Here is a 23,555-nt window from a genome sequence, read left to right on the forward strand (position 1 = left end):
GCAGGGAGGAATATATCAGTCAAGTACCAGTGGAGACAACATCCTGACAGAAAGCAGCCTTCCTTGCACCTGGGTAGAAAGTCCCATGATGAAAAATACTTGAGAGCTACATTGGTGCTTGCAGGCAATTTAATGTAGTTCAAAAGACAAAATTCTCCCTGAACAGTGGGATTTGACTGGATAAACCTGTGCTTTTGTAATAAATAGCATCCTTCAGCTTTCAAAATCCACCATTTTACTTACCCACATCATTCCTGACAAGATGACTAACGAAACCCCGAGAAAGGCTGCTGACAGTTTGCTTATACACAGTGTTTCACTTTTTTTCTTTTCTCAGATCCCAGAACATTTGAGTTAAATATCACAGACCTTCCCAAACAACACCTAGGTCACAAAGATGAAGAAAAACACCAAAACACCTCTCTCTCCTCCTCTCGAGAGAGGTTTTCATCTTTGCATCCCTTCAGATGCAACAGCCAATACCATGGAAAAAGCAATATGACAGAACTTAAAGTCACTTGTCAGGAGGCAGCAGCAATGGCCTCCCCTTGCCAAGGACTGCAGGTAGTGCAGAGGTGAAGAAGTGAGCTTGATCAATTTTGTAGAACTACACATGATGATGCCACAACCAGGCCCCAGCTCTACAGACACCGCACAGCAAAAGTTCAGATTGGGGCCAAAAGCATAACAATTTCCTCACATTATAACTAACTAAATACAGTCACACACACACAAAACCCACCAACCCAAAACAAACAACAACAACAACAACAGCAGCAGCAGCAACAGCAGCAACAACCGACCAAACAATTGTTACTACAATGAACAGCATTCATTCAGTACAACAGATGGTTTAAAACAGCAATTTCCAACCAAGCCAAGTGACATGAGCTTTGTACAAACATGCTTGTCTGTAAGTAAATACAAGAAGGAAGTTCGTGCTAAATTTATGGAGGCTATTTAAATCACTCAAGTGCACAACAGATTTTTCTTGTATTCTTTTTTAAACAGCTGGAACTTAACATACCAGGATACACATGGATAGAAAATGGCATGGCAAGGCTTTGAAGCCAAGTTCAAATGGAACAGTCTGAAGGAGGGAGAAAAAAAATCATCCCATTTAACAGCAGCTAGAAGTGGGTAATACATCTGAGAAAAGTGCTCAGTAACAGTTTCATATCCAGTATCCCACACTGTTTACAAAAATAATAGCACTAGTCACACCAGAAAAGTATCTGCATGCATTCCATCAGGCTGTCCTCAAGGAAAGAATCCTGTAAGTTACATCCTATTTCTTCCCATTTCTTTTTCACAATACAAACACACTTCCCTAAAACATTAGCAACTTCACCAGCATATGGATACAGAAGCAGGCTCCAGAAGGATAACAAGTTACCATATGAAGACAGCTCAGTGGTATACAAGAACTTGTCCCAGTTGCTATCTCTAAGCACTGTAACTCAAAGGGAGCAGAACAAGCTACTACACACTATCCATCGGGCAGAGGAAACACGCTTACAGACAGCTAACACAGAACAGCTGACTAACTCTTCAGCTCACACCCTAGCTTGCTTTAGAGTAACTTATGCGTATGCCCACACTCTCAGCTTCCCTCTTCACCAATGCAGTATTATCAGTTGGAAAGCATAGAGCTCACTGTTTATTTCGGTCCTAGCCAGTTGGACCAACTGCAGCTGAAGCTGTTTGAATTTGTCTGTAGTTGAGGCCAACAACAATTCTCACCAGAAGGTATAAAACATAAGCCAGAAGAAATGCATGATGCAGAAGAGAGGTTTGCAATACACAGCCTCAGTGAGAGGGGCATTAGCTCCCAAGCTCCTGTTCTGAGAGACAGTGGAAAAATACTTGTCCTCTAGGACAGCACAGCATGACCTCTTCAGCTCTATAAAACTGCAACCAAGGTTCTCGCTGATACTTGGTAAAAACTTATTTCTGTTTCCCTACTTGGGAAAACTGTTTCAATCTTCTAGCTCCTAATACAAGAGAGGACCATCAACACAGTTAAGCTAAAGCCCAAAATTCACTTAACACACCTAGCAGCATTTCAGTACCCCTTCAAGTATTTTCAAAACACTATTAAAATTTCACTGCAGTGCAATTATCTAGAAGATGCTTAATGCCTACCACCTAGTGGATTAGCACAGCATAACCTTTAAACACACACACACACAAAAAAAAAAAAAAAAAAAAAAAAAAAAAAACCACACCAAAAACCAAAACCCAAAACCAACCACAAAACAGACCCCCCCTGCCCCCAACACCACACCACAACTTTCCTCTGTCTGAAGGAGCAGGATCCACACAGGGCCTCCAGTGATAGAAAGCCATGAAATGCCAACCATCCAACCTCTTTTTGAATTAAGACACCAATCTGCATATCAGACTAGAACCAAAAAATAAGTGTATCAAAACACTTTTTTGAATGGCATTGAAAAACAATTCCATTAGAAATTGAGTAAATAATTCCATGAAAATTTGAAAGCTTCGATTTATTAATGCTGCTCCAACCTTAAACAAACCTATGTGCAGCCTGTAATCTTGGTAATTTTTCATAAGAACACAATTTTATCCATGTGTGGATAAATACATCTCTGGAATTTGTACAGACAAGCTGTCAAACTACTGCCAAGCTTTTTCCCCTCTCCACACACACTTGCACAGTCAAAATAAAAGCAAGTACTATTTCTGAAGTTAAAAAGAAGAAAAGAAATTATTTCTAATAGCAAAGGCCAGTAACACCAGCTCGGTAATATTTCTGTGGGTAAAGTCCTCTTCAAAAGTTCTCACTGCCTCTACAGAGCCTATTTCCCCATCTACTTCCCCACCTTCTTATGTTGGGTTGACTGAGAGGGAGAGAGACTCTTGCTATAAATATATGCTTCGGTGGTGTTTAACTCTCACCTTAACAAAAAAAAAAAAACAAAAAAAACCAAAAAAAACAAAAAAAAAAACTTAAAACATTTTACACTTTGCTACACTAGTCCAAACTACACAGCCACCTTAACAGAAAAGGCGAGGAAAGCGTATAATCCAACCATAAAACCCACCACCACAATTTACAGGACAACTGCATTGACTTTTTAATTGTAGGTTCCCTCTTTAACACCTGTCTTCTACTAAATATTCTGTGCTTAGTGAAATCTTGTTAGTCACCAAACACAGTACCGTAAGAGAAAAGCTGTTGCTCAAATCCAGGATCTAGATAATGATTTCCCTAGAAACAAAACATCTAGGAGACCAGGATCACAAGTAACACTGAGAACTACAGCTGTCAGATGTACAACTTAACTTGGAAGTGTTATCTAAAGCTTCATCTGCTGCTGTCAAGGTCTCCAACTATAAAATGTGTAACAGTTAAGAAACACCCTCCACAGGTTCTCTGTTTCAGAATCAATACTGATAAAAGCAACCTCCTTACCTGTAACGTTCTTGAGCGCTCAGAGAGGGGCAGCTGATCCACTTCCAAAATTAATTCTTCCACTGCTGAATACAAGTTCTGCTGTACCTCATCCCTCTTGGTAATCAATTCATCTCTTTCATCCTACGCAGAAAGAAAAGCAAGTCAGCAACTCACACCCAAACGCCACATACACAACGTGGAAAGTGATACAAAAAAGCGTTAATCCTTGCAAAGTATGAATAACACAATACATGCCTGACTAGGAACGAGTGAAAAAGCAAATTTTGTTTTTAAACTCTACTCCTATGACATGACCACCTTGCACAAATACAGCATCCTTTACAGTGTAAAAATATGACATTATCAAACAACTGAAGAAACAGTTTCTGCATGACTGTTGATAACAGTGGGAATCCTAACGGCCTCTGTAAACTTAAAATGTCCTCGTTGTCCTGCAGTTTTTGATTGTATTACAGAAATTAGAATTTGGATTATCCACACTTACATACATGCCAAATTACATCCACGCCAAATTACATCCACAAAGTCAGACTGCAAAAGATTTCTTGCTGGAGAAGAATATTCTAGAATAAAAAAAAAAACCTTTACCAATTTTTTCCTTTCCTTCTAGCAGGAAAGACAGGTGACTTGTAAACTCCCTACTGATTATCTGCAGCAAGATCATTAAACTAAAAATAATTTTCTAGAAAACAAAAACAAAGTTTCCCTTGGATGATTGGCAGGATTAGTTCTGCTAATGGGAAAGAAACCCCACATTCATACCAGACAAGGTACCTAACAGACTCACCAAACCCAAACCTCTCGAAATGGATGAAGGAAGTTAAAAAATCTATACTCAGAAGCACGTTTGCAGTGTTCTTTTCAGTAATTTAACTCAACATGCCCACAGAAATATGAAAATATATATGTGAACATGGAAGACCAAACGACAGCTTTACAGACCTGCTGTAAATATTTGCTATTTCCTTCTACATCCATCTCCAAATATAAAAAAGTAAAATGATTGCAGGAGCTATAACACACTGTCCTGACATATGTTCCCTTCCCCACCCTGCCCGCCGATTTCCATTTAAAGAAATGGAAAACAACGGAAGTGTTAACCATGGCACTAATACCAGTTTCACATGGAGCCAAAGAGGAGTCAAATGAACACTTCCTATTAACAGGCAATATAGAATATAAATGTATCTGTAATATAAATATGTATACACAAACACAGGTTCAACAGTGTTTTTAAATTTACATTATCCAGTGAAATCTTAGAAGTTGACTTAATCAGGAGTTCGTAAGTATCCACAGAAGATAGACTAGAAACCTTTTGCCTGTAACAGACAAGGACAGAATGAGATCCCATGGTTGGAACCTGACAGGTGGACAAACTCAACTAAAAGTAAAATCCCAAGTTGTAGCATACGCTGCTTTAAAAGTTGCATTAGCAATTGAACAGATGTTGTTATTCAGCCAGACATGAGTGGGCTGGATAATAAAAATCAGTGGATTAAGTTCTATTATAAAAGGTGAACACAACATACTGCTTCAGCACTTAAAAACATGAAACAACAACAACAAAAAGATTTAACAGGCAGTTCTGCACTTCTTGGGCATCTTGGGTAACCAAAAGCACAGACAATTTTTACAGACTTCCTGCTCGTTTTCCTGCATGAGACAGGATTTAGTTTGTAAAAGAATACTGTAACACGCTGCATAAAAAGGATTAAGGACCCCTTGTCATAAAGAACACTTTTCAAGACAAGATTTCTGCAGAATATTAGTTTAAAAACTAGAGTGATGGAGACGTAATGTAGTAGAAGATTCAGCCAGGCAACCAAACTCCAATTAATACCAGGTTCAAGCAGTAGAATAAATTTAACAGCCTACACACGATTAAATGATAATCCAGGAACTCAACAGACAGCTCAGGAGCCACAGGCCAAGTCTCCTTCCAATGTCTGCCATTTAACTGGGTACATGTGACAGTTCATGGCTCAGATAATGCCTGTTAAGTAACAGTAACTTTAGAGAGCATGAAGTACACAGGCAGTATTTTAATAGTCTGCTTTACAAAGATGTAAGCTCATCACAACAGCAAACAGTAGAATTAAACTCCTTTAAAACAGGCTAAACACTTCTCAAACTACAAAATTTAGTTTATTTTGTGTCTGGTTCATCTTATACCTTTCAAAAAAAAAAAAAAAAACAAAAACCAACCCCCCAAAAAAACAACAAACTACACACAACCAACCACCAGACTCGGTCATACCAAATGCCAAGCTAGCTTACCATCTTGTTTCCAATAACCATAGCAATGCTTATGAAAGTCCGTAACAGCACAATATGTATAGTGCAATCACCTCATCGATGTATTCTTGCTTTAGTGTGATTTAATGACCTCATAAGCAAGAGAAAAAAAATGAATCCCCCTCCATGGATAAGTTCTAATCCATTTTTAGATCTTATTTCTACTTTCAGCCCCAGGTTTTGGCTCCCTTTAGTGCAAGTTACTACTTCGCAGTATACGAAATAGCTAAAACTAGCTCTGGCATCAGCATCCTCATTAAACAGCTCTATTTATCACACCCTCCCCCACTTTTTTTTTTTTTTTTAAATGAGCAACTGAAGAGTTCTTTTTTAAACATTGGCATAATTATTTTTAAATCCTTCCCACAAAAAATGTTTTGTATGTACACTACAGTCTCCAATAAAGTAAATCTTGAGTATGTTTCTAAATGAAAATCAGAAATTAAGCAATACATCCATAAAACACTATCTACAATGTCTGAAAAGTCAGTATTTGTATTACACCCTATTACTATGAGTATCTACCTACATCGCAATCAGGGGAACTTCTAATTATCCCTGGTTTTTTCATCTGTAAAGCTGCCATCCTCTCAGTAACTTTTCATAGGAGAGCTGGTTAAGTGATCAGCACCACTACCTTCCTATTTGGATGCTGAGTATACGTGAAACTCTATGATTAGTTTTGAACATATTTTTAAGCATTTCCACTCCAGAAGAACCATCTTTGTCATTTTCATACACACCATGCCCCAGTACTACCTCAGTTCACTGATTACCTTCTTATGTTTCCAAAACATACGTTACACAAATACCTTATTAAGAACAAATGCTCCAGTCGCCCATCTTCGTTGTTGGGACAGTATCCAGGACAGACCCAGCTGAGCCAGCATAAACCAACTAAGAAAGCACAGACAATGGAAACTGAAATAATGCCATTTACTCTGCACTCAAACTTTACTGGGTTTACTCATGCCTGTGATATTTGTTTAAGATGCATTAGGTTTCCCCCAAAGCAAGACAAGATGTTCACTCCCAAGAGCTTACAAACAAATGAGGCTTGTGACAGCAAGAGAGGGCATCAGCACTGCAGGGAGGTTAAAAGGAAGAGCACATTGCTTAGGCAACCAAATAGCAAGAATTAACTTAGTAAAACAAATTTTGGCAGCTAGGTTGACAGATTAAGCAAACAGAGTTAAACAGTCTGCTGTAGTTTAATAGCCAGCTATTTCATCCATCTGTTTGGGTTCACTGGGCTTCCTGTACACTGGATTTACCTGTACCTCATTTTAACTGAGCAGGAAACAAAGTTAGTGACATTAACATACTTGTTAGCCTACCTACAGTCAGTATAAGTTAAGTAGGGATGACAGGCAGAATAACAAGCACACCCTTTTACTGTGTGCATCCTGAACATTTCTTGTATTTGCAAATACAGTAGCCAAGATTCTGTGGCATGTTAACAGCACATAAAATACATCTTTAAAAATCAAAATGATTCTCAGGAAAAAAAAGTTAAGTCACTACACTGCACATTGAAACAGGATAACCTTTGTGGTACTGTAGCTCTAGCATGATGCCACCAAAACTCTTGTTCTGTACCCTTCACCTGCCAAAGTCTTCAAAATACTTGAGACAAATTCCACAAGAGCCTTGCGATGTCCTGCTTCCAGCTGCTACCAATTCATCTTGAAAACTAAATTAATTCTTCAGGGAGCTCTACACTTCCACACGCATTCCCACTTGCATACCCTTTGCGGCACTCGGGCACTCTGGGGGATACGTGACATCTAGCAGAACTCCCATCTTTATTTTTCCCTGTTTAATAAAATATTTGTGACACTACCATGACAAATCCTCTCTTCAGATAGCAGGAAGTTTTTTTTACAGCAATGGCGTGCTCTTGAAAGTCACAAGATTTCATGCCACTGTTCATTTACACCTTAGCTTAGGCAACCAGGAAGAATGTCAGAATGGGGCGGGCAGGATGGGGACATGGGGGCTTGCTGATTTCTGAACAAAACAAGTTCTGAAGCCATGTGTGAGGCCACACCTTGCCAACACAAAACAGAGGGCTACACAAACACATGTGGAGCTACCAGAAGCAGCATAGTGCTGTAAGCTCATTTCAGCTGTATTTCGAGTATTTTGGCAGTGTAACACGCTGCAACACATCATGCAGACATGACTTCATTGTTAGCCATTCACAACTGAAACTGGTGACAATGTCCAGATTGTCTAACATATTCCAACAAATTAGTCCATCAGAAAAACCTCAAGCACTCTTCAAGAATGAAACCTCTTTCATGATATTTCTCATGGAAAAATGCTGCTTGCTGGGGCTGGCAACTCAAAACAAAAAACAAACAAACAAAAAAAACCCCCACCCTAAACCTCACACACACTGCCACCTGAATGACAGCAAAGCAACCATCTCCTCTATGGAATAAACAATTTCGAGACTCACTAGTCACACCACTGTATCTGCTGCATCTGTCCTAACTCTTATCCATGTTAAGAGTTTTCTTTCCCTCTATCCCCAGCCCAACTAAGTCAAAGCAAAACTGGACGACTGTGGTGGTGCAGACACCTCCAGGCCACATTGGGATGTCAGGACCAGCCAACATTTTGTTCTTGTGCAGTGAGTTGGGACAACCTGGTACTTTCTTATCCTGGCTACAGTACAGTGAGTTCGGATGATTAGGCATTCCCTAACCATACATGAAACTCCTGCCACTTGGATCATGGCCCACCTTGGAAGGTGCCAGAATTACCTGACAAGAACTATGGCCGGAACAGAAATACACTGACCGAAGTCACCTATACATAGTGGTCCTAAGCAAGACCCTTTCAGCTCTCCGGGATCGCAGCAGGCTGTGACCCAGTATCTCCCCCTAAGTTGGGACACCTCTCAGGGTAGATTTCACGAGGATTTTAAGTAGTAGATATTGTGAGGATTTCAAAGAGTAGATTTCACAAGAATTTCCAAGATTGTCTGCTCATAGATGCCAATAAAGAAGGGGTCAAAGATCATCTGCTGACAAATGTTGACGAAGGAGAATAGTGAGTAATTTTCTAGAATTTGATTTTGTGAGGTTTTTAAAAATAATTTGGCATCAATAGTTTACTATAATTGGCCAAGAGAGAAAATCTTGATTATAGGTTAACCTCTATATCTGTGTGTGCGTGTGATTTAAGAAACTCTGTAGTGCTGACATCAAACTTTATTAAATCACTCTGATAATTGGCTGCTGATTAAGCATTGTTAAAAATCATTCTTCTACACATTACTTGCCTATACAAGATGCAATATTAAAATGTCATCTGCTTGTTAACACTTATCTCAATGTTGCCAAGTTTAAACATTTGACTTAGTTTTTAGTAAACAAAAGAATCTCTTTTCACCTACAGCAATCAAATGTATGCCATGCTATAGATGTTTTAATACTTTTCCCTGCATGAGCAACAGAAACAGAACTTACTTGGATTCTCCTCATGGCTCATTATTTTCTAGTCCATTTCACGAGCTGTTAAATTCAGCGTAATACAGCAATACTTCTTAAGCAAAAATGTTTAAAATGTTTTAGGTTATACTTGAAAATAGTCACAAGACGTTTGCTGTCGTTCTCCCAGATGCACAACTACCATCCCTTCCCTGCCTTACCACAATGCCTGCCACAGACCCGGAAACCTTCCCCTTCACAAAAGCAGCATCGCTGCACACAAGAGACACAGTACATAACCATCCTTATCAACACAGCCATGCCTGCATACCCAGGCAGGCTTTTTCAGATCTGTGGTTGCAGAGAAGTTGCACCAGATGGCAGCTTTCCCCTATACAAGTCCATCTTCCTCTACAACCGCATTTGCATACCGCTCTCCCTACGCCTCCCCATGCAAGGGAAGCATACACTAACTAGTGGCATGCTGCTTTAACAAAAGATTTTGAAGACAGACACTGCAGCTGCACAGTCAAAGTGGTTTCTAACTATTACAGAGTAGAAACCTTTTAGCTACCATGTTCTGATTTCCTTATATTTCTTTACAAAAATCAAGGGTGTCAAAAAGTCTAGGTTTAACACAAAAAAATACTCCACAAATACATCAGTTGTGGCAAAGGTAGAAAAGCCTCTGACCTTACCTAGCAAAGGAGAGATGTTTCCATGCTGTGCTCATGCTATCCAGCTATGCTTGTAAGACTAAAATACTCTGTCAATAGCTGTTAAATTATAGCTCTTGACAAAAAACATAATTCCAACCTACCACATTTCTGCATAACTGAATCCTCTCTTGAGCCAAGTCATACTCTGTCCAAATCTTCTGCAATTTTTCCAAGGAACACGGAACAGTGAGACATCCTTCTGTGACCACTTTTATGGCTTCTGAGAGCTGCTCCCCAAAACAACTGTTCTTCCTTGTGTGCCTAAGTTGTAAGGAGGAAACAATATTTTACCAGTATTTTTTTTTCCAGTAACTCAAGCAGTTTAAAAATCAAAGCTATTCAGACCCCCTGAACATACAAATTTTGAGATAGCACCTGCCTAATAACCTAGGTCCTTTCAAAAGGTAGCAGCTGCAATTTGTCTCATTCAGCTATTAAATCTTTTTTTAAGGAAGGACCAAGAATACATTCATTATACCTCACTATTAACGAGGCTGTACGTGGAAATTCTCTCCTGCTCTTAATTTCTCTTTTGTCCTATTTCCCCCCTTGGTTTTTTGTTTGGTTTTTTTTTCACCCATCTTCCACGAACACATACACCAATATACACATTCCTTCTTAAAGGAGCTCATGGTCATTCCTATTTCAAGTCTTCTTCCCACTGCAGTTTTGTCCCTTCCTTTAAAACCAGAAGGGTAATTTGGGCTACCATAAGAGATAAACCTCTCACAGCAATACAGATACCTAAGGAACTCTGACTACCCAGTTACTTTTAACAACTAGCTCCGTTTAGTAATTAGCATCTTTCTTGAAGATGGAATTGAAAGCTCTTCTTGCAACAGCTACGGTAAAGGAGCAGAAGTGAATTGAAGTCATCTGATAAACATTGAGAAGCATACAACAGAAATTCCAGTGTGAGCTTCCAAAAAGCTCAGGTTTCACCCTTACTTTTGGGCAATACTCCCCTCTGTATACAACACTACATTTTTCTTAGAAAATTAACAAAACAAAACTTTTGGGAAAAAAGCATGCAAGACTTCAAGAGATAAGCAGGGCAATGATAAATAGTATTTTAGAAAAAAAATACATACCTGACTTCTTTCAATGCCTTCACCTTAGCAGCCAAACTTCTCATTTTCGTTCCAATGTAAGTACGCAGGGTTTCCTCAAAACTTTCAGCAGTTTTCCTGGATGCTTCCTTCTCTCTCTGGATTATTTATTGTTTTTGGAGCAGTGTTTCAACAAACAGAGATAAAGATAGATGAAGAGTCAGCCAGGGTTACTAACGTGTGGACCACAATTTAGACTTTGAAAATTAGAGATAAACACACACATATGCATGTACACACACAGAGCTGGCCCTCCTAAAAACACTAACAAAATGCCTAGAAAGACATACAAACCACTGAGAACAATTTTATTTTCTTTAATAGCCTCTTAAAGGTAAACGGTTCATTTATCTCCTCTCATTTCAGTAGTGATGTGTTCAAGTGTATTTCTTCAATTACTCCCTATTTGCTAGCAAGTCTTCAGACAATATGGAATTTTTTCTTCCCTTGCTAAAGAACTCCTACCCATTAGTTCACGGAAATCAAGTCCAGGACCTCACTAAACTCCTTACTCCCACCACTACAACACCTCAAAGTGGTGCAGCAAAACAAGAACTCTCGCTGTACGTACAACCATCCTGACCTTCCTACAAGGAATATTCTTAAGACAAAATAAGGAATATTCTTGACCCCAAAAAAGCCCACACACATCAGGCTATATCCCTCGAGAGGCAACCTAAATTTAAAAGCTCTTGCTCTCATACCACAGAGATGCTTTTATAAACTCCACCTTACGTAATGAAACACAGTCTTTAAACGTTGTTAGTGTTTCAGACTCATTACATATTATATTAGAAAAACAAAAACACCAAGAAACAAAAAAAAAAAAACAACCATAGAAGGATTTAAATAGTTTTGTATTTGCAGATAAGCATCCAAAGTCTCATGACTGCAGGGTGTTTTGGTTTTTTTTTAAGTGCCTCTTAAAGCCACCATCACACACCACCCTTCTAAAACAAATCATTGCCTACCATAGTGTTTTGAGCAGGGAGCAAGTATTTTCTTACTTAAAAGAATATCCACAACCTTTCTTTTAAAGCAGTTTACTTGCATTCAACACAAAATAGTAATTAAAATTTGTAGAAATCAGTTTTTAAAAAAAAAAAAAAAAAAATCAGACTATATGTAAGAAATGCTTCTAGGAATTCCTTGTATTCAAGTATTTTTTCTTAGCTGCAGACATGTATTCTGTTGCTTGTTAATTTAGTTTGCATAGAAATGCACAAACATCATATCTTCAGTGGACAGAGAATCTGTGCAGTGACAGGTTAGTATATGTAGAAACACAGGTGTTCTAGGCAGAGGTAACCAAGTAGCAAAGCTGGTTATGAGTAGTTTTATTCTGCAAGAGAGAAAAAGGAAACAGCTGTTTGCAAGTTCAGGTTTGGGAGTGTCAAAGGGTTATACACATCAGCAGATTTTCCTTTCGTATCTGTAGAGATGAGAGTTTGCCCAACATTTTTCTGAGTTCATGGAAACATCACAATCTTTCACACAATCTCTTCTTACTACTGCTGTTTATCACACTTAAAAACATTCACAGCATTTTTAAGTCTATCAGTAACTATTACTAGGTACTGTGCTTCTCGGATAGTGCTAGGAACTTCCCCTGGAAAGAAACATAAGCACCTTTTCTATTAAGCAGCAATTAAGGAAATAATAATTTTTATCCAGTTCTAAAATTCCACAGCTACTATGATTCTGTGATGCTTAGGAATTTTCAGCCCAACACACAAAAAGCTCTTTTTCCCTCTAAGTGAAAAAAAGGCAAGGATTACATCCTTATACACAAAGCATGTTCTTAATCACAAAGCGCAAAACTCCACGTTCCAACTGAACGCCTACAACCAAACCAGCAGTTGCATCAAGCACGGTGGCAAGCCAGTATGTACACCAAGGGGAGCTAGGGTCCAACCTGGACTGCAAATGTGTGCTAGCACACATTGACAGCATCTCCCTGCATCAGGGCAAGAGAAGTCTTCACGCAACCAGATAAATCCTGCTGTATTCCAAACAACAGTGCACAGCTGAACTGCAGTACGACGAAACCGTAACACAGAAGCATTGTCAGAAACATTTGCAACAAGGAGAGAAGCATCCTCTTTGCATTTCCACATACCTGAAGTTCACATTTCAGCTGTTGAACCTTCAGTTCTAATTCCTTCTGCCTCTGCAAGAGATTTACATTCTCCCTTCTGAGAACTTCTTTCTCTTCAGACAGCTTCTGATCTGGTCTTATATCTGCCAAGCTGGTGTCTGACACTGAGGTAGAAGCTAGCATTTTTTCCCTTTTCAAAATGAATTAAGAGGAATTAATTAAAAAAAAAAAACCACAAAAACAAAAACACCCACCACATGCATTCTTTCATGCTATTTTAATTTCAGTAATGACTACAGAACACCACATCAAAAAGACTATAGAAGCACCTACAGAATCATGCTTTGCTTCTTCAGAATTTGTATCCCTCTCCACACCAGTCTTTACAAGACTGTTACACAACACTATGGAAAAAAATACATCATTTGAAGACAACCTTTTATATGTTTTCATAGTCACTAACTCAAAAGTCTTTCCCATCCAAAAAACATCTTATGATACCACACTGCAGACCCAGAAAAGTCAAGGTCTGTTGTAATTCATCTTCTACCTACTAAATAAGCCAAAGCGCTTTAACGTTAGTGTTTTGGATCTACACCCTAGAAGTTATTTTTATAACCAAGAATAGTGATGCGAAGTTATCTGTCTCAGAGTACTGTGACAGTACTGTACAGTACCAAAGCTCCACTAGACCCTACATCAAATTCATCCTCAGCTGCATGGCTTTGGTTACAGCCTAGCTTCTTTCTTTCTCAATTTCCTTCGCAGGCATACCACCCCAAAAATGCCTGCAACATGCAAAAAGTTAAAGGATGCCAGAACATACAGAAATAGAATAGTGAATCTGCTGGCTGCCGGCGGCTCGGGCCAGTCAGGATAGCGTTGTACACAAAAGCATCTCAATGCTGCATGCCACCAAAAAAAAAAAAAAAAAAAAAAAAAAAGAAGCTATTTATTTTTTTAAATTAGATTCAGAGTGTATCTGTAACTCAGAAAACAGGGCAGATGAGACTATCAAAATAATTCAGGATGAGGCACTTTACTATAAGAGCACTTCATTTCATCTTAGTATTTGTTAACAGCTTAGACTTGCCTAAATGATCTAATTGTAAAATAGATTTGGATACCATGCCAGTATGTGGAAGGGTGTGCCCTTAGGTGAGTCATTGAAACACTGGAGAAGCTCAAATTATGGAACATTAGCAAACCCTAAACAAGTTGTTTTGGAGAACATTACTTCTTACACCATCTCAACTTTCTGAATGCCAAGTACCATCTTTCCCACCCACAAACATTTTTCTCAGCAGCCTGTTACCATGGCAATCCTAGAAACTGTAGGACAAGTCTCTTTAAAAAGATTTCTGACAACAACTGTAACCGCCAGCTTACCATCACCACTTGTCAATGTAATTACAAGCTGCAGAAACACCGTTATCCCCCAAAGTTTACTTCAAACAGTGATTGCTGGCTTTATTTCTTATAAGCACATTGTTACATTCCTAAACAAATAAATCAGCAAAGTATGTTTGTCCTGCTAGGCAAGTGTACTTTTACATTCCACATCTGTGTCCAGTGAGTTTTTAATAGAGGTACAAAAAGTCTTAAGCACAAGCCTATGGAAATTACACAGATGCTAAAACAAACATCATTGCATTGCCTATCGCTGCAAAATCTGCTAGTGGCCCAGTGTCCCACAACCTTTGCTCTCAGCTAAGCTTTCTGCTATCTTCTCCTCTGCTTACTAGCTGCTACCCCTTTCTTCTTTTTCAAAATCTTGCATTAAGATACATAAGAACAGTTTGTCTCTGGAAATCAAATGAGGAAGAACAGGATATCAAATTAGCAACAACAGTAATGAACAGTTTTCTACATACTACTGTCCCAATTCCCACCACCACAGCGCACGCGTGCGCGCGCACACACACGCACGCTTCCCTTCCATTGAGTACCAGTATTACTTGCTGCTGGAAAGACAGAAATTGAACCTTGTATTTTAGATACTCATTTCCCCCTCCATCTTTTCATAAACCCACATCCCACCAACTAGCTAATCAGATCATTCATACAAAGTTTTCTATGACATCCCACTGCCTTACTTTGGGGCAAACATACGGTTTCCAGTAAAATTCCGATTCCTTGTGCTGGCAGCTACTTGGTCAAAGTACCCTCTTGAGGCACCGTACAGTGTGTGACCAGACCTGTTTATCAACAGTGGAACTGTAAGTTTTATCTTCTGATGCTGGTTTTGAACAACATCTGTTTTTTTCTCTTCCGCATCTTTAGTGTTTCCTGGAGATGTGCATTTTGCAGCAAACCCTGCCTTGGCCACCTCTTCCCCAATATCTGTTTTTTCACATTCTGCCTGGGCAATAATGGTACCATCTTTGTGCTTGGCTTTGTGACGTATTTTTATTTCTTTTTCAAAAACTAGGCTGCTCAAGAACTTCCTTCCCTGTTAAAAAAAAAAAAAAATACAATGAAGTCGTGTACTACACACTCTGAATACTTTTGGCTGAAATCAGCCATCTTTCTTTTAAGAAAAAGAGGACATGTTTAATACCAAAACCCAAAGAGCTGCACAGGTAAAGCCTATGTTTAACACATTTATTCTGAAACAATGCTGTATCTGTGCAGCTACAACTGTACCTGATCTAATCACTGCCAATGCCAGACTGGACTTCAACACCAATAGTTCTCCCTCTATGTTCAGCTTTGAAGAATTCAGTACCATTTATAAGTGACAGAAGTTCCAAGTCCCATCAACTCTCAAGAGAAGCTGGCAACTAGGTTATCCAAGTCTTTTAGAGGATACTAGACCAACTATTTAACAGTATTATACAAAACAGTATGAAAAAAATATTCTGATTCTTACATTTTTTAACAGCCTTTCAATAAGTGGTCCAGAAGTTGAAATAGAACATAGCGACGAATTATAATGCATATGTATCTACCTTACTGAAACTACTCATTTAGAAAGTGGAAAATGCCAAAATTGGCAGCTATCAGTTTCATGAGTAATATCAAGGAAAAACAGCTTTGAAAGACTGGGGAATGCACTCAAGACCTTCACAAGACATCTGGGAGGAAGTTATCTTTTATTAACAGGGTTTTTTTCTTTTTGCCCCACCACTTCTGAAAACAACCTGGTTTTGCTGGAAATTAAGAACGGAGGGGGTAGGGGCAGAAAAGCTACACAGCGCAAGCAAATAAAGCTTTAGCTCAAGGAACAAGAACTGTTTAAAAAAAAAAAAAAAAAACCAAAAAAAAAAACACCACACAAACAAAACCCCAGGGAATTGAGAACAGAGATTTTCATCTGTCTTAAGTGATCACATTAAGCAATGTCACTAGGACCCCAGGGACGAGACCATACACAAGGGGTCTCAGGATCTCCTCTAAACGATAGAGGGATACAACAAGGCAAGCAGGACAGCCATCTCCTGCCTCCTCCTCGTCCAGCAACTGCTGCTCCCAAGCCACCGGCTGGAGAAGCACAGGCAGTCCCAGGGACAAGCCTTGAAGAAGCATGCTGTTAAGACTGTAAGTGGTGTCCCAGAAAGGGAGACCGCCACTAGTAAAACTCGAACAAGCGTCACCAGTGCCACTCAGAAGGGCTCAAAGATTTTACCAGTCCTGTTGGCATCAGCTCCTGAGCTTTTCGTGTTCATTGCTGGCCAGGGACGAGAGGGTTCCTACTACCACTCACATTCACCTGCTATTCTCTCTCTCCTCACCAGAAGTTTGTACAGCACCCAGGCACGCGGCGTTCAAGCAGCTCACAGATGTAAGTGAATTTATTGCAGTTTCTGTGACCAAGGGAGGTATTTTTCCCTCTGAAGGGAAAGAAACAGAGGTACTTTGTTTCCTCAGTGCTAGAACAAACTCAGGTCAGTCAGAAATAGGCCTGAGGCTCTGAAGATGGCAAAAGCATACTCTAAAAATCACCCCCCAGCATAACCTGAACCGTTTTTGACAAAACCATTTTAGTTTCTAGAGTATGTTCAGGGTAAGAGATCAGACGCTCCTTCCCAGCATGCCCTGCCTTCACAGTTAAACATCCAGCTCTTAAAATACTCCTCCTGGTGACACTGTGCTGATACTTGGCAGCACCTGTTACAGATCTCATCATCTAAATGCTTCAAAATCTGTTACTCACCTGGTCAAACATGTTTAAGTTCTGATGAGTTGGTATCTGCAGTCCCCAGAGCGTGTACTTCTTGGCAATACTCGGACATTGCAAGTTTGGTGGAATTTCAACTATGTCTGATCTATTCAGAACCTCAGAATTTCCATAGTCAATGTACAATACCTGACACTGCAACAATAATATAAATCAGCAGAGGTTGCACAAACCTCCCACAGAAATATGCGCTGACAGCTACTAGAATATAAGCATTTTAACACATATGCATGTTGCAGAGATCAGAATCTTCCATACTAAGCCTAGACACCCTTCAGAGGAAGGAACCGAGTTAGAGAAATCTCTTAAGTTGGCACCTGTCTAAAAGCTTAGCGACAAAACTTTAAGAAAACAGATCTTTGCTGGCAATTTTGTTTTTCTCTAAAGGCTATGACTAAGAAGCAATACAGAAGACTTTCTTCAATGGACATACATGCAATCTAACGTTTTCAAGCCAACCAGCCTGTTTCGAAATTATCATTTTAAATAGGAATTATTAGCCTTCTGTATCAGTCACTGAATGCTGATTAACAACTCTTTCAGGTCATTTGCATCAGTGCTAACATGTCACACGAAGGCTGCCATTTTCACCACTCAGAAGTTTTGTTACATTGCTTAACAACATTAACTACCACTCATTGTATCTCCCGATAAAGAGATTCAACTGCACTTCACAAGTATGTCATGTTTTGCCAGTATTTTCATCAGCATTTTCCAAAATTACAGGTCACTTGGAAGTCATGTCCCACATGTTAATTTCACTGTTTTTAAATGCATTCACACAGAAAGTTTCAAAAAGAGGAGGAGTTGCATTTATTTCTATCATCCTGCAGGTAAAACTGATACAATTAAAGACTTAAAAAAAAAAAAAAAAAAAAAAAGGTTCCTGCCTTTTCGTTGTTGATCACTCGCTGTACCATACATCTGTACCAACATCCATCTTCAGAAAAACACCCACCATAAATCTGGAAATTAGGAAAAAAAGATCAAGAACAGCATTCTGAAAATACAAGCATACCTCAAAATGGTTATTTGTAATACATTACAAATTTTATTTTCACACTCTCCTATAATTATCCCAACAGCGGTATGAAAACAAAGTAATGCATTTGATATCCTATCTCTCATAACAATATATGCTAGATGCTTCAAAAACATAATCCTCTACTCCAAAAACAAGAGCTCAAAGAAAATTTTGCAACTAGAAAAACACCAACATTTTACACAGCAGACTCCCATTGCTTTTCTGTTAATGTATTGCTACAATATTTTATTGACACTGATGGCTTAGTAAGCCCAACAAAGGAAGAAGCCAGTCACACCACAAACATGCTGGGTTTGCTCTTGGTGCATTTTCTTCCTTTTCAAGAGGAATGCAGAAGGTCCTGCACACACAAACAGTTCAAACAAATCGTTTTATTTAAAACTTACTTTGCAATAAGCCATCAGTAGTTCACACACAAAAACAAAAGTTGCCATCGCTCTTTGTATGCTTCTCATTTTAGAGAATACAACTGCTATTAAACATGTCCTTGTTAAGAGTACTCTTAAGAGTACTTTGTCCAGCACATTTAACATTACAGGTTTTTGTAAGATCTTCCACACTTCTTGAGATGGAGCAAAGAATCACTTCTCTGAAAAAGCCTTGCTCTCTTGTTAAAGACAACCCATTATGTATACTGGACAACAAAAGAGAATTCAGCATTCTGTGTATTACCTTCCTGTAGTATTTCCTGAGTGTTAAAAAAACAACTATAGTTGCATCATTTAGCTGAAGTCTGAAGTGCAGAAAGATTTAAACTTGTTCACACAAAATAAGTGTTTTCTTCAGGAAATCCAGCAGTTCTTAAATAGGTCTTAACAGAATATAACCCACAGCATAATCAAAGATCGAGAAAATACCTAAGAAAATGGTTGCACAGAATTAAGGCTTTTACATCTAGGTGAAAAACAAACTCCACATACACACGACCTACTTACCTTACTAAAATCAGGTGTGCCAAAAACTGCATTAGCCCGAGGACAAGCTTCTGCCAGCGCACAACTTAATTTCAAGAGGTCATTGCATCTACTGACATCCTAAGTGTGGAGAGAGGGTATGAGTTATTAACTGTCAGTTTTAATAGATACTTGATGGCTTTTAACAGCCAAAAATTAAATCAAAACAGTTGCACTGCTATTGAGGCAAGTAACGCCCCACCTTAAGCTTTCAATCTTCATGATTTTAGTTGCATTGGTAAGCTGCTCTCATTTTCTTCCAAAAATTAATGAAATGGATCAGGGGCAGGTAAGGTACCCCAGAGAAACAGTTCGCAACTAACGTTTCTAACAGTTTAATTACCAGCTTCTGCAATCAGTATGCAGATCTTACTTATCAATACATCCTCACAAATTTTAGTATGTATTTGGTGTTCTTTTTCTTTCTCTCCTTAATACAAGGAGACAACAGCTCTGGCATACCCCTCGCTCTCTTTACATGCAAGACTTGGGTTTTGGTTTGGCTGAGAGAAGCAGTGTCCTTCCAGTTACAACTTGGTATCTGAACCACTGTAAGAATGGGTCAATTCCAGTAACACAGCATTTATTAGACAACATTCTACTCGCAATTCAAAGGAAAGGATCCAGAACTTAGAGCAGGAAAGAAAACACTAGTGCAACTAAACATTTTGTTAACCTTAGAAGTACACTCCTAACTTTTGTACCTTACAATATTAAACAAAACACTGTGACTGAGTCTCAGAATGCCAGGGTAAGAATATAAAGAAGAATTACCTATGACTATTACATCTTAAAATCCCTTTATCAGAAGAAGCTATTCCATGAACAGAATGAGTAAAGTTTGGTCCCCCTCCCCAGATTCCTATTAGGGACATAACAACCAGCATTACCACCTCCAACTGGCTCAAAACTACACACGCGTTGACTAATACGCACACACCAATTAGCCCACAGACCAAACAGAAAAGGCAAGCTTTGGTACTCCTGATTTTCCCCTCCCGCTGCTGCACCCCCCACATTAGTGAAAACTATTCATTGTTTTGTTTTTTTACTTTTCCTCAGTCCTCCTGTCCAACATCCTCCTGCCCATCTACACAAAACTTTAAAGGACCTAGCATCTTTGAACCATCTCCATGTCAAGCTTCATTAAAACTGCCCCAAATGCTCAGCTGTTACGAGTAGGGGATCCTGCCCCTGCAGGGCTCCACCTGCCTTCTACAGTATTCTTCAGTAAACAGCAAATATTTTAAGCCTAATTTTTTTTTTTTGGCCTACCAAATATTCAAGAAAACCCAACTACAATTCAAATGGATGGATGGATAAACAATTCTTTTTGACATTTCAGAAAAGAATAACTGATTTCAGTTTAAAAGGGAACAATAATACTTGCAATTCTGAATCCAAATTAACTGTTTTTCCCCCAACATCAAATGCTATCATTTATTATTACTTCTACAGAAATCTGGGTGTGGGGGGGAGGAAAAGATTAAACATCTCAGTTAAAATCAAATAGTTCTCTGAATTCACCTGTGCCCAAAATGTTACAGCATCTTCAACGTGGCAGCCCACAACATCTTCAACTTGAGGGGAAAGAAAAGAAAAAAAGATTTAAATCATTCTCAGATGCGATTTAAATTAAGATTATGGGTTGTGTGGTCATTATTTTTTTGTTAAACCACCTCGCGTTACCTTTGCCATAGTCTGCGTCTCCATCCATGACAACAGATTCTGAAACATTACAAGATATCTACAGTTAAAGGAGAAATTACGGTTTTCTTCCAGAGGCCCGTGGCACAGGGAGGCACACACACCCGCCTCGCAGGCCCACGCGACTTCTCCCCGCCCCGAACACGACGAGACAGGTTCGCTGCTTCGTGGGCTCCAGCCCTCCTACCGCCTCACCCCCACGCTTCTCCTCAGCCCTTCTCCCCGCCAACGGAGAGGCACCCGTTTCTCGAGCGAAAAACGCTTTTTTACGCGAAGACGCGCCGTAAGGCTGGCACGGCCGCGACTTCCCGCCAGCAGAGCAGGGTCCCCTCCTCACCGCGCAGCCCCGCGCCCATGGGGACCCCCGGCAGCGAGGGACGGGCGCCGGCCTCCCCGCCACGGAGCGGCCGCGGCGCGACCTGAGGCAGCCGGCCCCGCTCGGAGGGGAACGGGCCCCGCCGCGGACAGCACGTGCTCCCGCCGCCGCCCCTCAACGCCCGCCGCCGGCCCTGCGCATGCGGCCGCCGGCCCGGCCCGGCCCGGCCCCGGCGGGTTCTTCAGCGCGGCCCCCGCCCGCGCGGTGCCTCCCCTCCCTCGGTGGCGGCCCTCGGGAGGTGCGCCCTGCCTGCGCCCGCCCGCCGGCAAGCCCTCGCCTCAGCCTCAGCCCCAGCCAGCCCACCCGGCGCAGGGGCCGCGGATGCTCTCCAGAGCTCGTAGGCACCAGGCTTTGCCTGCAACTCCGTGACTGCGTGCCCCGATGCGTCCCTCAGCGCACAAAAGGGCGGCGATGGGTGCGTGCCGGCCCTGCATCCGAGGCACGAAGGAAGCAGCAGCAGCAGGGAGGCTCCTGCGCGGACGAGGCCCTCTCCGCAGGCCTCCCTGCTCCCTTCGCTCGTGTTCCTCCGACTGCCCTTGTCCGACGCGTCGGTGCTCGTCCCTGGGTTTCGCATACAGTGTCTGGCAGTTTTCCTGTTCTAATACGAGAATGAAAATGGACGAAGCCATTAGCGAGGTACGGGTTGCCAGCACCACGCAGGCGACACATCACGGTGGAGTCCGGGGCTTTCCCTAGCGAGGTGACCGAATGAGGACGTGGGCTCAGTGCCCAGCCAGGGCCGACCGGCACAGCGAGTGTAAAATCAGAGCTAAAACCAGTCTACAGCCGATAACGATTCACTCTACCAGAAGACAAATGCTAAGGGCTCCAAAGCAAGAGTAGGCTTCTAGACAAAAGTAGTATCTTCTGTTACAAAAAAAAAAAAAAAAGAAACCCAAACAGGTACACCTGTGCAAGGTCTTTTAGACTGGAAAACCTTTGTTGATGTTTTCAATTGTATTTGTGCTAAGAAGAAATACTATCGCTGCCTGCAAAGTTGTCTCTTTTCTTAGGCTGCCTGGCTACAACAAAACTACAGCTAGAGGCTCCAGGGACACACAGACGCGAGACCTGGAAACCATTTAATATGCACAACATGTTGTAAAGACACTGACAACTTGACAAAGTAATTCCGCACAGATGCTGTTACTGGCTGTGAATTCACACATCACATTCCCCTTCCTCCCAAACCTGAGACAGACAGATGCGTTTTATATTTAGTATCAGAGCAGCACAGAACAGGAAGGAGCCCCTTGCCCTCCACTTAGGATTGCTGACCAGTCTCTACTACCATAAATGGCCAAGGTACACCTAAGCCTTTTCATAGAATGATTAAAACTAGTGAAAAAAAATGCTGTTCTACACTCCAGGACTGTTACAATAATGGCAAAATATTGATTCAAAAGCCAGCTATTTAAAAAATAAGACGTGCTTAAGCATTGCCTAAGACCTACGCAATTAAGCTTTAACAGCTTAGAGCACTCGTGTGTATGACAACAAACCATTTCCCCCACGCTGGATTCCTTGGATTAGAGTCAGAAACGGTTAATACATCTAGCTGAACGACAGGTATACGCCCACAAATAAATCATACAGATGAACCGATAACTTATCTGTCCCATGATATTATGTTCAAAGTTCACGACTGCTCTCAGGAAAACAAATTATTGACAAGTACTCCTTAAACTGAGGTCTTTATTTAATGACCACTGTTAATGGCAAATATAGTAGCATTTGGTCTCTGCTTTTACCGTTAAAAAAAAATTTCTTTTTTAATAGAAGTATAAAGAGATTTCTCAATAAAATTGGAGGTTGCAATTTTGATCCTACAAAATGATGATTATTTTTTTTTTAGGGTAAAAACAAGAGTAATTCCAGTTAAGTACAAATTTCACTTAAGACATAACATCAGTGTCCAGTTTTCACAGCCAGCAACATTATGAGATATATTGTACCTGGTTTTTCATGTGTAGGTGTGAATAAAAATTCTGCAAAACAGTACTACATGAATATCAAGAAGTCAAAAGTATGCCTTCTAGTAAGGAAAGTAGGTTTCTTTTACTTTGACATCATCAACACAGGCAAATAGTGGTCAGAACTCCTAAGTAGTATTTAATGCAGTTAGTATTTTTAGGATCCCATCTGTTTTCCAACTAAAAAGAAAATCATGACATAAATGTAATAACTT

The 23,555-nt window shown here is 40.2% G+C and overlaps 1 protein-coding gene across 1 annotated transcript in view; it reads right to left on the reverse strand.

Annotated features, from left to right (window-relative positions):
* The window catches only part of STK31 (serine/threonine kinase 31), a 41,839-nt gene extending 20,433 nt beyond the window's left edge, over nucleotides 1-21,406 (reverse strand). The window contains 11 exon segments of the mRNA XM_041122785.1: nucleotides 3,440-3,562; nucleotides 10,001-10,160; nucleotides 10,991-11,106; nucleotides 13,128-13,296; nucleotides 15,203-15,558; nucleotides 17,263-17,421; nucleotides 18,177-18,251; nucleotides 19,267-19,365; nucleotides 20,812-20,864; nucleotides 20,974-21,012; nucleotides 21,329-21,406. Of these exon segments, the coding sequence (XP_040978719.1) occupies nucleotides 3,440-3,562; nucleotides 10,001-10,160; nucleotides 10,991-11,106; nucleotides 13,128-13,296; nucleotides 15,203-15,558; nucleotides 17,263-17,421; nucleotides 18,177-18,251; nucleotides 19,267-19,365; nucleotides 20,812-20,864; nucleotides 20,974-21,012; nucleotides 21,329-21,347 (1,368 nt within the window). The 5' untranslated portion in view covers nucleotides 21,348-21,406.
* Nucleotides 21,407-23,555: the final 2,149 nt, after the last annotated feature.

The sequence above is a fragment of the Aquila chrysaetos genome, chromosome 3 (assembly GCF_900496995.4).
Source record: "Aquila chrysaetos chrysaetos chromosome 3, bAquChr1.4, whole genome shotgun sequence".
Lineage (NCBI taxonomy): Eukaryota > Metazoa > Chordata > Aves > Accipitriformes > Accipitridae > Aquila > Aquila chrysaetos.